Source organism: Anser anser, assembly GCF_964211835.1.
Source record: "Anser anser genome assembly, chromosome: 26".
NCBI lineage: Eukaryota > Metazoa > Chordata > Aves > Anseriformes > Anatidae > Anser > Anser anser.
In genome coordinates, this window is record NC_139747.1 from 1,890,069 (window position 1) to 1,902,711 (window position 12,643).

The 12,643-nt window shown below is 52.0% G+C and overlaps 1 protein-coding gene across 6 annotated transcripts in view; it reads left to right on the top strand.

Annotated features, from left to right (window-relative positions):
- The window catches only part of DUSP26 (dual specificity phosphatase 26), a 67,093-nt gene that overhangs the window by 52,122 nt on the left and 2,328 nt on the right, over positions 1-12,643 (top strand). For 2 of the 6 annotated variants that reach the window (XM_083811574.1, XM_083811575.1), the window contains exon 1: positions 2,743-2,855. In XM_083811574.1, the coding sequence (XP_083667700.1) occupies positions 2,758-2,855 (98 nt within the window). In that variant the 5' untranslated portion in view covers positions 2,743-2,757. Of the gene's footprint in view, positions 1-2,717; positions 2,856-10,558; positions 10,578-10,711; positions 10,985-12,643 lie in introns of those variants that run through there. The other 4 variants (XM_083811576.1, XM_083811579.1, XM_083811578.1 and 1 more) reach the window with 4 other exon arrangements.

A 12,643-nucleotide genomic window follows, 5' to 3' on the forward strand; every position in this document is an offset into this window, starting at 1 on the left:
CTATTTCAGCTAAAGGACATTGTTAGTACAAGAGCAACCTCACTGTGAGTAAACCTATGCTCAAAATTTGGGAGATTTTTACGCGTTGAAAAGGCTGATCCTGAACTAAGGGCAGTGGCAGAGGAAGCCTAACAGTTTCAAGAGAAAACGTGATAGGGTATGAATGAGATCTTATCTCAGAGAGCTGAACTTCATGGTCCAGAAGGTCTTTTCCAATCTCTGGCTCCTATGTTTTATGCTTTTTGTATTAAAACAAGATGTCAGAGGGTCAGAATTACAATGCACTGTGTATTCGCTCATTCACACACAGAATAGGAGCCAGTTCCCGACCCTTGTGTAAAAAGACAAGATTACATTTGAGATGAATTCTGCGTGGCTGGAGGTGCCGGTACTTGCACGCCGAGGAGGGGGCACTGATTCCAGGTGCCAGGATCAGGCTCTGCTGCCCTGCTGCAGAGAGACAGCACAAAATTAGCACAGGAGACAGTCACCGGGAGGAGCCCAGAGGCACAGCGCGAGGAAGGGACTTATTCAAGGTCCAGTTTTACTGTTATTTTTAGATAGAGCATATTTTGCCACTCTCTAGAGAGGAAATGGGAGACTGCTGCTTGGTCCTGCTGCCTTTTGGAAGGACTTGGAGCTGACGTGACAGAAGAAGTTACACGTTTTTGTCATTATTAATAATCACCTACTGCGCTCATCAGTGTGGTTGTTGGAAACTGGGAATGCCTGGGGAGGTGAGGAAATCAGAGCCTGGGCAGGACCAAACTAGCTCAGCCTCAGCCGTGCGTAACCTCGCTGTTACTCCGAGAGGTCTGTGTGAAGAGGCCGTGGTTGAGATGGAGCACCCGGTGCTCGGTGCCGTCCCAAAAAAAGCCGTCTGCTTGGAGACCCTGGCACGCTGTCAGGAGCAGCTTTACCTCACAGACTAGAAATTAGGGCATGCTGAGCTCCCATCAGCTGAATAATTCTGTTTTGGCAATATTCTCCCTTCCAGCTTGGCCATTCCTTGGCTAGATCTTCCAATTTTCAACCACGGCAGTCCCAAGCCCTAGCTCAGGTGCAGAAACCTCCGCTCGCTTCTCCTTCCTTTTTGCCATAAACCAAACTCCTTCTGCGAGCTTTCCCCCTCTCTCCCCGACTCTTTGCAACTGGCACCTTCCTTGAAGAAGAGCAGCAAGAACGAAAATGTATAGCCGTAATAGATTTTCCCCACCGGAGTGTACGTTAAATTTAAGGCTTTGCTCTGGACACTGAATGGTTGGTCATTAACGCACTTCGAATCAGCAGCATAAAACAATCCTCATAAGTGCTCCCGTGAAAAATGGTGGCAGAGATCAGAAGTGATCAGAATGCAGACGGGAGCTGCAGCTCTGGGCGTAAAAATGATTAATGAAAAATCCCCGGCATCCTTTCTTCTCTTTGCAAGGGAGGAAGCGAGCGAGCTTGACAAGAACAACGGCTCCTCGTGTGAGGAGGATAATAGCAGGAATGATATGTCTCCAGGAGATTCCCAAGGCCTTGCGCGCACATAATAAATTGCCCTTGTCACTTTTGGGAAACTTATGAAGAAAGATCGCCAAAGCCAGCGGAGGCAATGAGGGAAAAGAACAAAAGACTCAACCCCAAAGAGCCCGGCCTTGCCTGGGAGGCGCACCGGCTCCGCTCACCCCTTGCCTCCGTTTGCTCAGCAAAGTGTTTCTGAAGTGAACAGAAGGAGTTGGGTCCCTGGGCTCATAAAGTATCTGTCAGCGTGTGACAGCAGTAAAGCCAAGGCAGGGGCTGCGGGATGCAAAGCCGTGCATCTTAAACTCTGTTCGAGAGAGCAGGGGAGCTGCTGGCAGGCCCCCGGTGCTGCCGGGTGGGCACTTGCAGCCAGGGGCCCAGGAGACTGCCCGGGACATCCTGGTAGGTGAGGGCTCTGGCTTCAGAGAGCTTCCTTTCTTCCCAATTCCTGTCATATTCCGTACATGAATGGTGTAAATCACTTGTTCTCTTCATGCCTCAGTTCCCTTCAAACAGAAGTGCTCCGTTCCTGCTCTCTCCTGGCTACTTAGGCTGAAATTCTGCGGGGCGGGCACCGTGTCCCACCGCCCACATGTACTGCACAGGAGCCCCTTGCCATACATACGCAGCCAGGCCCTTTGATACCGAGCTGGTCTCCCTGTCAGGCACACGGTATCATGCCACAGAGCCGTGCAGACGGAGCTTTGTTCCTGTGAGTTTGCAAAAACCCGCTGGTGAGGCGCAGAGGGATTCAAAGGCGGGGGTCACGCCGGGAAATCTGCTTTAATTTCCTGCTCTGCCTCCAGCTTCCGTGTGCCGTCGTAAATCACTGAAAGCAAGAAACATGAAGATAGATCGGCTTTGCAATGCTCGACTGGTGCTGCCCAAAGCACACGGGGACTATCTAACAGAGTGCAATCAACATATCTCCAGGCTGCTATTTGGGCATATGCAGGAAAGGCAATTTAGCAGAGCAGGGGTCCTTTAGGCAGCGGCTCAGAAGTGAGATAGTTTCCCTTTGTGAGTCATCTGGCAAGACTTAGGACCCTGCAAGTGATCTTTGTGGATTTTTCCTGTAGTGGCTCAGTGGCATGATCTCTGTATTTTAATAACGGGGATGGCAGCGCTTGCTGTTAGCCCTCTTTCCCGTGGGCATTCATTTGAACACCTGCTGCAGGTGGCTCGTCCTTCCTTGCTACAGCACCACCGGCCTCAGCTGTGAGGATATTTCCATCAGTGCCTGCCAGGTGCATGGAGAAGATAAAGGCAGGTCCTGCATTAATGGCTGCTCTTGGGATTCCTGTTGTAGCTCCAGGACTGGCTGCGAAGGGAGGGCTGGATGGCAGCAGGTAAAAGCACCCCTTGGCAGAGCAGCATGGCCACGGTCAAGCAGATGCCTCCAATTCTGCTCTGTGTTGTTCCTCTGAGAAAAATGGAGGGGAGTGTTTTTTGCTCGAGCACCAGGTCTGTGTGGAGAGAGAACAGCCTGCTGCGGCCAGGTTAGCACTGTTGTTAGTGAAAAGCACGTTGTGGAGGTGGAGGAAGAGCTTTGTTGCACCCCCTGCCCCTGGGTAGCATAAACCAGGCAGGAGGCACTGCGCAGTGCTGACTGCCCTCGCCAGGACGGCTTCACCTGGCCACGCTTGTTTACCTGCTGTCATATCCTATTCATCCCGGCACTTTATGGGGGGCAGCCTTTGCCCTCTGCTCCCAGGCTCAGCCAAGTTCTTTCAAGGTATTTGCCTTCCTGTGAGCATGCAGGAATATAGGCGGCCAGGAGCAGGGTCATTTATTTGGCCTTTCACGCTTCAGCATGATGGATGAGGATGCTGATAAATAGCTGCCTGCACGAGAAGGACTATTTTTGGTCCTTAGTTCTCATATGTGGCCGTGTAAATTGTCTTCCTGCTCACCTGCCTCATGAACAGCTGTTAAAGACCTCCGGATCTCTGAATGCAGAGCCCAGGGTTAAAGCTGTGCCTTAGGATGGGAGCTGAGGGTTTCCTGCTCCCTTACTGTAAATAAAAGCGAGTTTTTTTCCCTGCCTACAGTCAGCTCCTTCCCGTGGGGCAGGGACTCCGGGGGAGCACCGCAAATGCCCTTGGGGGAGCGTCAGGGCTTCATATTCCGCCTGCATCAAATCCTCGGGGATTTCACGGCCTGTTAAGTGCCTGATCCCTTGGCGCTTCCCAGCTCCCGAGGCACCCTGCTCCTGAGGGACCCAGAGCTGTGGAAGCACCAGGCCCAGGGATCACAGCTGCGTATCCCCCAGGAGAAAGGCGGAGGGGAAAAAAACAGGGAAAAATCAGAGAAAAAATTGGAAAAGGAAAGCTCTGGCATAGGAGTGGTGTGCAGGAGGCTCAGTTTCAGGGCTGATTTTCCTTCAGCTCCCTGCATGACTTTGCAGTAGTCAGTGTGCAGAAATATGTGCTTTAATTTTCTCTCCTGTTTCTAAGCATATTTTCCTTTATTTTCTGTCTTGTCTAAGCAAGACAGAACTCAGGATAGATTTAGATACCTGCATTCTGTGACCGTACGTTTCCTAGTGCCATGGGACGCTGATTTCATTTGGATTTCTAATTTGTTTCACAATACTGTGGAATAATTAGAATTATTAAAGCTAAAATGTTCTTTGCTGCCTGTTTGCACTAGGCAAAGCAGCTCAGACTGTCACGTCTTTGGGGAGGGGAGAGGAGGAGGTTTGTTTTTTTTACTGCCTCACAATCTTTTGTCCTTCACGACCTTTACTTCTTTTGCTAAAATTAACATTTCTGCTAAAGACAGAGGTGGGAAATTGGTCCCTCTTCCCACTGCACCAAACATTCCTGCCGAGGAAATGTTATTCCTTTCATAGCCGTGCTACGTGGCATATCGGTTGATGTGATCTGCCCTTTCTCGGGCTAAATCATCGTCTCTAATGTTTTTCTTCTTTCATTATTACTCTCCTCTCCTTGAAACACGAGTACTTTCTGTGTTGACTGTAACATTACTGTCTCTGCTGGTAGCAGATGGAAAGCCGAGCTGGAGGTACAAGTCATGTTACCATAAGAGCCAGCAGCAAAATGTAATGGTTTCTAATGTAACCCTTCAAGTCATTGACAGAGCAGTTTCTCATTTTTTTAAGAAAAAAAACAACAACCCTGAGGCACAACTAAGTGTGCTGGTAAAATCCTGTCTTTAGTTGTTGGGAGTTTTACAACTGGCATTGATGGAACTGGGAATTTTTAGCACTTCTATTGGAGGAAATCAATCACACGAGAGCTTTCCTGGGGATAGGCAGGAAAGGATTTCCATACTACAAAATCAAGCAGCAACGTTTTCAAAAGGAAGACTACTTCTGATAATCTAATTTGAAACATCAGTTCGTTGTCTAATCAGCTGAAGCAAATCAGGCCCAAGTCATCTTGAGTGCATGCAATGAAAATAAGAATTTCTGTTTACTGGGGAGACCCGTTGTGCCTGTGTTTGTTCCAAGAAAACAATTAAGAAATGACAAAACACTTTTTTGCAGTTTGTTAATTTCAAATGTTCATTTTGGGTTGACCCAACGTATTTTTCACCCCCCCCCCCCAGCTGATGTTTTTCATTTGACAATGAGCTGAAGTTCCTGGGTGGGTATGAAGCTCTCTTGGGCTACAGCGGCATCCCGCATGGTAACTTGGGTGAGGCTTCTGCAAGCTTTCCAGAGTGGAACACCGCCGCTGGGGCTGTTCTTCCCCAGCTCAGAGCTCTTCCCTCCCTCGCTTCCCAGTCCTGTACCGCCAGCTACTGTTAGAGCAAAGCCCGAACTCGGGAGGCAAGAGAGGAGCTGATTTTAAATCCTTTCATTTGCAAATTCAGTGCCGTGTCATTGGTACATCTTCTGGAGCCCTATAGCCAGCATGGGATTTGGAAAGCTCTCTGTATTAGCTCGTCCCGCTCCCCGAGCCTCCTCATTCCCTATTCAGAGCTGCAGTGAGCCTTTGTGCTCCCAACGCCCAGCAGCCGCCGTTGCATCTCCGTTCATCGACAAAGAGAAACCTTATCTTCTGATGGACACATACAGCACGGTCTGTGTGACATTTAAATCTCCCTTTGTCGCCAGCTCAGATATTTGTGCTGTTAAAAGAAGACCGTACAGCCGGGTGATTTCATTACTGCAAATGTTATTACAGTGAAAGCCTGTTTGAGACGTAATGTCACTGAAGGGAAAATATGATCTAGCAGCGAGTGTGGCCTGCTAACGGGTGCTGGGATTCATCACAGGCTGAAAGAAACCTCTCCAACATCAGACCTGTTAATGGAACAGCTTTTTTTCTTCATCAAATCAAACCAGCCACTTCCTCAAAGCCCTAAGGCTAGGAATTAAAAAGAAGATTGAAAGGAATTAGGCACCCAACTCTCGCTGACTTTCTATTTGAGCTCCTAAGCTCTTCTCCTTGCTTTAGAAGTCGTCGCTGGGCTGTTGGGGTGCTTAGTGCCACAGACACAGTGAATAGAAACTCATTGTGTTAACAGTAGCTGCAGACCTCAAAAAGGCACCGCTGCCGCATGTCGTGCTCACAGCGATTAGTTCTTGCTCCAAGAACACCGAAGGGGGGAAATAATCACAGACGGGTCCTGGCCTCCCTGAAGTCAGCGTGAATTTGCCAGGGACCTGCCCCCAGCTTCTACCCCGATGCAGATATAATTCCTTTTTTTTCTCCAGAGCAGATTTCCCAAAGGCTTCGGGATTTGCAAGAGCAAGATTGGAGCTCCTGGAGGCAGAGGTGGCGCAGTCAGGTCTGCAGCTCTGGGAGCGCACAGCTCGAGGCACGCGGTGCAGAGGTGATGTTGGTTACGGAGCGCGGCCGTCCCAGCCCACCGTGCTCTGCTCCCAGCCCAGCACCTTCGAGGTGCAGGTTTCCAGTGCCAGTTGGCTCTATTTTGAAGATCTCTTTGCTATGCAAGATAGATGTGACCTTCATCTTGAAAGATTAGCCTTTAGAAAGTGCGAACAGCTCAGGCTCTTTGCTAATGGGGATCGTGGCTGTCTCAGCTGTGGGTAGTTCTTTCCCATCTGACATCCTTCCGAGCATTTAAACACGATGAGGATCAGGTCAACAGCAAACCTCCCACCAGCTTTAAGAAGGTTTGGACTGTGCCCTAGCCTGCTCTCCTAACAAGATGTGACAAGCTGAAGTGAGCAGTTAGACAGAAAGCATCAGGATTTCACAGCAGACTTTGCCAGCAACTTGCTGGGCTTTTCGGCTGTTTTTTTCTTACTGATTTTTTTCCCTCTGTATGCTATAGCAACTCAAATCTATCCCAGGCTGCTTCTGACATTAACAAGACAACGGATGACAGGCAAAATGCGTCCACGAGCAATTCAGAGTCTCCCTGCTAAGTAATCATAAACACTGCAAGTTTGCAACAAAGCCAGCAGCTGTCTCTCTCCCTCTGGACAAGCGCTGCTTCCTCGCAAATTGAGGCTCTGCAGGTTTTACAGCTGTCGGACAATGAGTCTGGTGCTGTTATTTCCTCTTCCTTTTTTTTTCTCTTCCTTTTTCTTTCTTTTAATGGAAAATATCTCAGTGTTGCCAGAACTCAAGTGGCCCCCTCCAGCAGTGAATCGATACAGCCGAGTGACGAGGCTTTAACTCCTGTTCTCGCTGGCGCTGCCGGAATGGGCACCGAGGAGTTGTGTTACCTGCACATCCTCCGTTGCAAGGGTTTATTGCCTTTGATCACGTTTCTTACAGGGAAGCAGACGTCTGTTTCAGGCCTGGGAGAGGATTTTACAGTGCTCAAATGGTGTCCAAAAGGTTCTGAGGCTGGGGAGAGCCCCTGGGAAGGCTGTAACCTCGAGCTTCGCAATTTGCTTCCAGACTGCTGGAGCCCCAAAAGAAACCTTTACCCCTGCCCTAAATGCAGGCAAGAAGAGAGTGAAGGTTATTACTTTATTGCTTTGATCGAGAGTTGGTACTACTTTGGATGGACTGGCCACGTGACCTTAGAAGCCTTTTGTGGATAAATTTTCGGCAATTTTTTTGAGGCGGCCTGCAGCAGCCCCCACCTTTGCAGTGCTGCATCCATGCAGCTAGGGAAGAGCATGGTGGATTGACCTCCCGCAGTTGGTAGTCGCTGGTCCTGAGCTGAGCACGCAGTCCCTCCAGGGCCATTTCAGTGCCAGGTGAATCACATATGTCCAAACTCAGTATGTTGCTGTAATGCAGCTCTGCCATCCTGCAGGACCCCTTTCAATAACGCCACCTTCCTACCCTGACCATTACTGTGAAGAGGCTTAATTTTCTGTGGTTATTCTGCAGCTCTCTCTGCCCTCTGTGCTCCCTCCGTCTGCCACCCTCCTCTGCAGCGGGTCTATCAAATGGCACGCGTTGGATGAAATACATATTCTTTCTGTTTATGATTGAGTATAATAAACTCTGGCTCCTCTGCCTTCCAGGTGGCTTTTGGACACGCAGCATTTAGTGCGTGAAGTGATTGATCTCTGATCTTTAAAATAGAGCTGCGAAGACCGTGGTGAATTTGCATGCATGTGGAGTATAAAGTCAGGAAATAGCAGCTCTGAAACTCTCTAACCCCTGCCCTTTATTTCCTTGGGCTGAGTTTTCCATGTTTGACAATGCGCGTGGTGGTGATTTATGTATAACCAGAGCAGCCTCCAGTGGTTGGAGCTGTGAACTTTTCCAAGCTGCCCTTTATTGTAGCTCGCTTGCGGGTTTTGCAGAACCCCAACCCCGATTCCTCCCTGCTCCAAGCTCCAGCTTGGTGAGAAGGGGACAGCTGGGAGCAGCGGGTGCCCTGCTTGTTCTGCTGGGAGCCGATTCCCCTCCTAATGGAGCTGAAAACAGCTGCTCTGTCCTCGCTGCTGCAGGCCTGCTGCACGCAGCAGTTTTTGACGCTAGCTGAGACACGGGGACGAGGTGGCTGCCTGCGCCAGCATCCCACCCCTGTAGTAACAGCAGCACCCCACAGCAAGCAAGTCTGCCGGCTAGGGGATGTGGGAAATCCATGCTGGTGCTATCCTTAAACTGTCCAGCCCTACGGCAGTCTGTGGTGGTGCCCGTGGCTGGGGAGAGCTGGCCCTTACCTCTCCTGGGTGCCCACTGCTGCGCTTTAGCTGCCCAGGACCAATGGCCCTGCTCAGTCAGGGGGCTCAGCATCACGGGGTGATAAAGCTCAGAGGAGAGCGGGGTTGCAGGACATCTTTGGGGCTGGTCCTGCAGCTGGATACTTCCTGAGGGAGCAGCTTTGAGAGTCACCGCTGGTGGGAGAGAGGTTTCAACCCCCCAGCGGTGTTTGTGCCCCCTCCGAGCCTGCGGACCCGTTGCAGTGCTTCGGGTCGCCTCCTGCCTCCAAGGACAGGTGCTTCGGAAGGGACACACTGAGCTGAGAAATGCTATCAGGGAGCAAGGAGCGAGTCAGTCTCTGCTACAACACCGATGTTTATGGAAAACAAGGAGAGGAGGCGAGTCAGGGAGGTCAGTTGTGTGTCTGAGAAACTTCCCTTACGAAAAGACAGATTGCTGACACTTTTCCTTGCTGCAGCTGCCCAGGCATTCCAAAGCGTCTGAGATTTCATTATCTAAGAAGTCGTCACTGGCTTTGCTGGGGACTTCTGGCTGCTTTACAAAGCAATTCCAGTATTATTATTGGAGTAAAAACATACCAACTACTAACCCTCTGTTTAAATGGCCAGTAAGTTCCCTGCGGGCAACTCTCTGCCAAAACATTTATCCGTCTAATTTTATTTCGTGTTGGTTTTTTTCTTACTCAGATTTAACCTTTTGTGATGAGGGTTGTAGGCACTTCTGTGTAGAAGCGTGTTTTTCGGACTACTGGGACTGCAATTCCTTGGTGTGTGTGGTTAAGGGACGTGGAGCCAGTCCCCCTGGGGTGCTCGTGCGGCACAGCCACTTGGTAGGGGGCGTTTGGGACGGAGGCAGCCGGAGCCTGGGTTCCCTGAGGATCGGGTGAGTGGGGTGGGCAGGAGGGGCGTGGGGGCTGCCTGGACCTGCCGCTCTCACAGGTCTGTTCGCCTTGTGTGCGGGGCTCTCCTGGGACTTGTTAGCACTGGGTGAATATTTCGGAAGGTGCAAAAGGACTGGAACAGACCGAGTGTGCCATGCCTGGCACCCTGCTCCTACAGCAGCCAGCAGTTAATGTTTGGGAAAAGTGCAGGGTATATCCCAAATGCCTTCCCCAAGCACATCCTCCAGCTTCTGGGCTGTTGTGGATTCCAAAACTTCACAGTGAAGGCTGAGATCAGTCCTCCAGGTGTGTCCAAAGTCCTTACAAGCCTGCCCATGCTGTCAGCTCACTGCACTGCCCTAACACTGTCCTTTCATTTAGCACCATGGGGAAAAAATGCCCGGGTCTGTGATGTGCCCGAAGTCATGAGCCCCTCTGAGGCTGCGCTCCCAGGACCTGCGCAGTCCGTGCTGGCTGTGGAAATGCCCAGCTAAACCTCCCCACATCCGTACCCGGTATACGGGACAGGACAGGTTGCTGGTGATGCTGAGTTCGTGCCCAAAGCTTCTGAGGCTGCATCCTGAGACGATTACAAGTTCAGCTGAAAACAAAACAGAAAATGTTCCTGTTTAATTGAATAAGAGGGAGGCAGGGAACACCATAAACCTTAGGATGTGTTGTTTGGCCTGGAACAGCGTGTTTCGACTCTTCCTCAGATTGTTTTTCCCACCACACTCCTACTTTCTGATTTGAGTCAAACTTTTAAATTGAACGCCAGCACTTCTAAGGGGATGGAGAATATTCTGCCTGGAAAATGCTTAAGTGAAATATTGCAGCGCTTCTGAAATGAATGGTGTCATTTAGAAAATGTCAAAACAAAAAGCTTCCATTTTTTGATTTTTTTTTTCCAGGGAAAAAAAAGGTATTCCCTGACTTTGCCATGAATTTGTAAATAGGTATCACATATCTCCACCCCTAGGCTTATTTTCTTAGCAAACGAAGAAAATGTCACCAAGCCCTGGCTCTGCCAAACTGACCCTAAGCGAGGGGTTTGGACAGGGTCAATTATAAAAAAGAAATGAAAGAGCATCCTCTAGAGACAGCGACAGAGTTACGCTGTAGGTAACCATGTCATCAGCACCACTTTATCGGCTTTTTCTTCTCTCCTTCTCTGCATGCCTGTGGCTCTTGGTTTGCTGGAGGAGGAGTGAAAGCAAAGCTGGCAGCGGTATTTTGGTGTGTTGTTGTTGCTGCTGTTTTCGTCTGCATAGTAATGGGCATCTGCGTGTGTGCCTGTGCATGCCTGCATGCGATCTCTGACTCTGTGCCCGTCTCCCTCGTTCCTCCCTTAGCCATCCATGCACAGCATGATATAAACAAACCTGCCTCTGGACATGTCATGGCTTAAAATAGATGTTCATACATCAGCCTTTCTACAGCGGCGGCGGCAGCAGCAGGAAGACATGGCCGACTGGATCTGCCTGCCACCCTCGCTCTGAGCAGGGAAGCCTCAGCCCTCGCAAAGGTAGAGTACGGGGGGGGGGCGTCTCCTTCCTCCCCGTGTCTGTCTGTCTGTCTCCGTGAGCGTGCGGGGCTGAGCAGCCTGTGCTCACTCGGCGATGCCTCTTCGGAGCTCGCTCTGCGCCCAGGCAGCCTCTGGCTGGTTCTCCCCTCCCTCTGAGCACTGCACGGCTGCCAGAGGGGCTCCGGGGACAGCAAGGAGCCTGCTTGGGAGAGCGGGGAGCCGGCTCCCCCCCCCGGGCTTGGCACCTGCAGGGGGGCCGCAGGTGGTGCTTGGGAGGGGTTGGGGTGCCAGGAGCGCTGGGGGGTCTGTTCGGAGGACATGGACGGGGGCAGTTTCTCTTCCCCTGCAGCACCTGGGGGGGCTGGCGTGGTGGTGTGCTGGGGGGGGGGGGATGCTGGAGGCCAGCTTTGGGCCTGAGGTTTCATGAGCTACATCCCGTGATCGGTGCGGGCTGCTGTTTTACCAGCCAGCTGTAGCAATACGAGGGTCTGTCTGGCTCTTTACAGCCTCGTACTGGGGGTGTGGTGGTTTTTCAGACCCCTCTGCTGCTTGTTCCCTAATGCGGCCCGGGGCTGGTGGCGCGTGGCTGTGCTGCAGCCAAGGTCACCCAAGGTTTAAGGGCCCGGCACGCGGCCGTGCCAAATGCCGCCTGGACAAGGTGGGCTTTGCCAAGTCGGAATGCCCAGCGAGAAGGAGTCCAAAATTCGTCAGGCAGGGGAGGTGGCCCGTGCTCTGTGCTGGGGGCGAGCAGCCTGGGCAGCACCCCAGGGTGCCAGGCAGGGTCTGAGCTGCTCCCCCCGCAGAACAGGGGGGAGAGGGAGACGTGCAGCGTCTCTGGTCTCCCCCCGAGCTGCCTCATGCCCTTGCAATGTTTTCCTCCTCCGTGCATTGCCAGGAAAAGGCCGGAGGCTTCTTCCTTCTGCGCCGTTGGCTGCTGGCCGGCGCCTTGGGCGAGATGTCAGAGCAGGCAGGCTGAGCTGAGCCAGCCCGGCCGGCCCAAGGGTGCCAGCGCTGGGTGGCTGCGGTGGGATGCGTTTTGGACACCTCCCAGCCCCTCCAGGGCAGGAAGGGAAACGATCTCCTCGTGTCGGGGGGCTCTGCAAGCCAGTGGGGCAGCAAGGGAGCAAAACCAGGGGGCTCTGCCTACCGCCTGGCCGCAGGGACTGTCACTGCTCCGAGGCTGGCCAGGGAGGTTTCCTGACAAGTATCGGCATCATCTAAAGGGCTGAGAGCAGAGCCGTGTCCCAGAGGATGGGCTCTGCAAAACGGGCTTTCGCATCCCCTGAAATTAACTCTTTCCCACCCCAAACCTGTCCTGGGTGTTCAAATGCAGCAGCAGGACTGCTGTGCTCGGAGGGGTTAACGCTGCCTCTCCCTCCCCGCAGGCTTTTGTGCCTGGTCCGCAGGAGTCTGGGCCCCAGCCAGACCCTGCGTGGTGCCATATGGAATCCTCCACCTGTTTGGGGTTTTTCCTCCCCGATCCTGGTGGCTTGCCCAGAGCTGGCCGCCTTTCACTGCTTCTGATCACAGGTTGGCAGCGTCAGTTCGCGAGCTGGCATCGTCCCGCTGGCAGGCAAAGCCCCCGAGCCAGCTCAGAAGGAAGGTGGTCCTGTACAGAGCACCTCTTGCCAATATGGCCTCAACCCAACTCATGGGGCT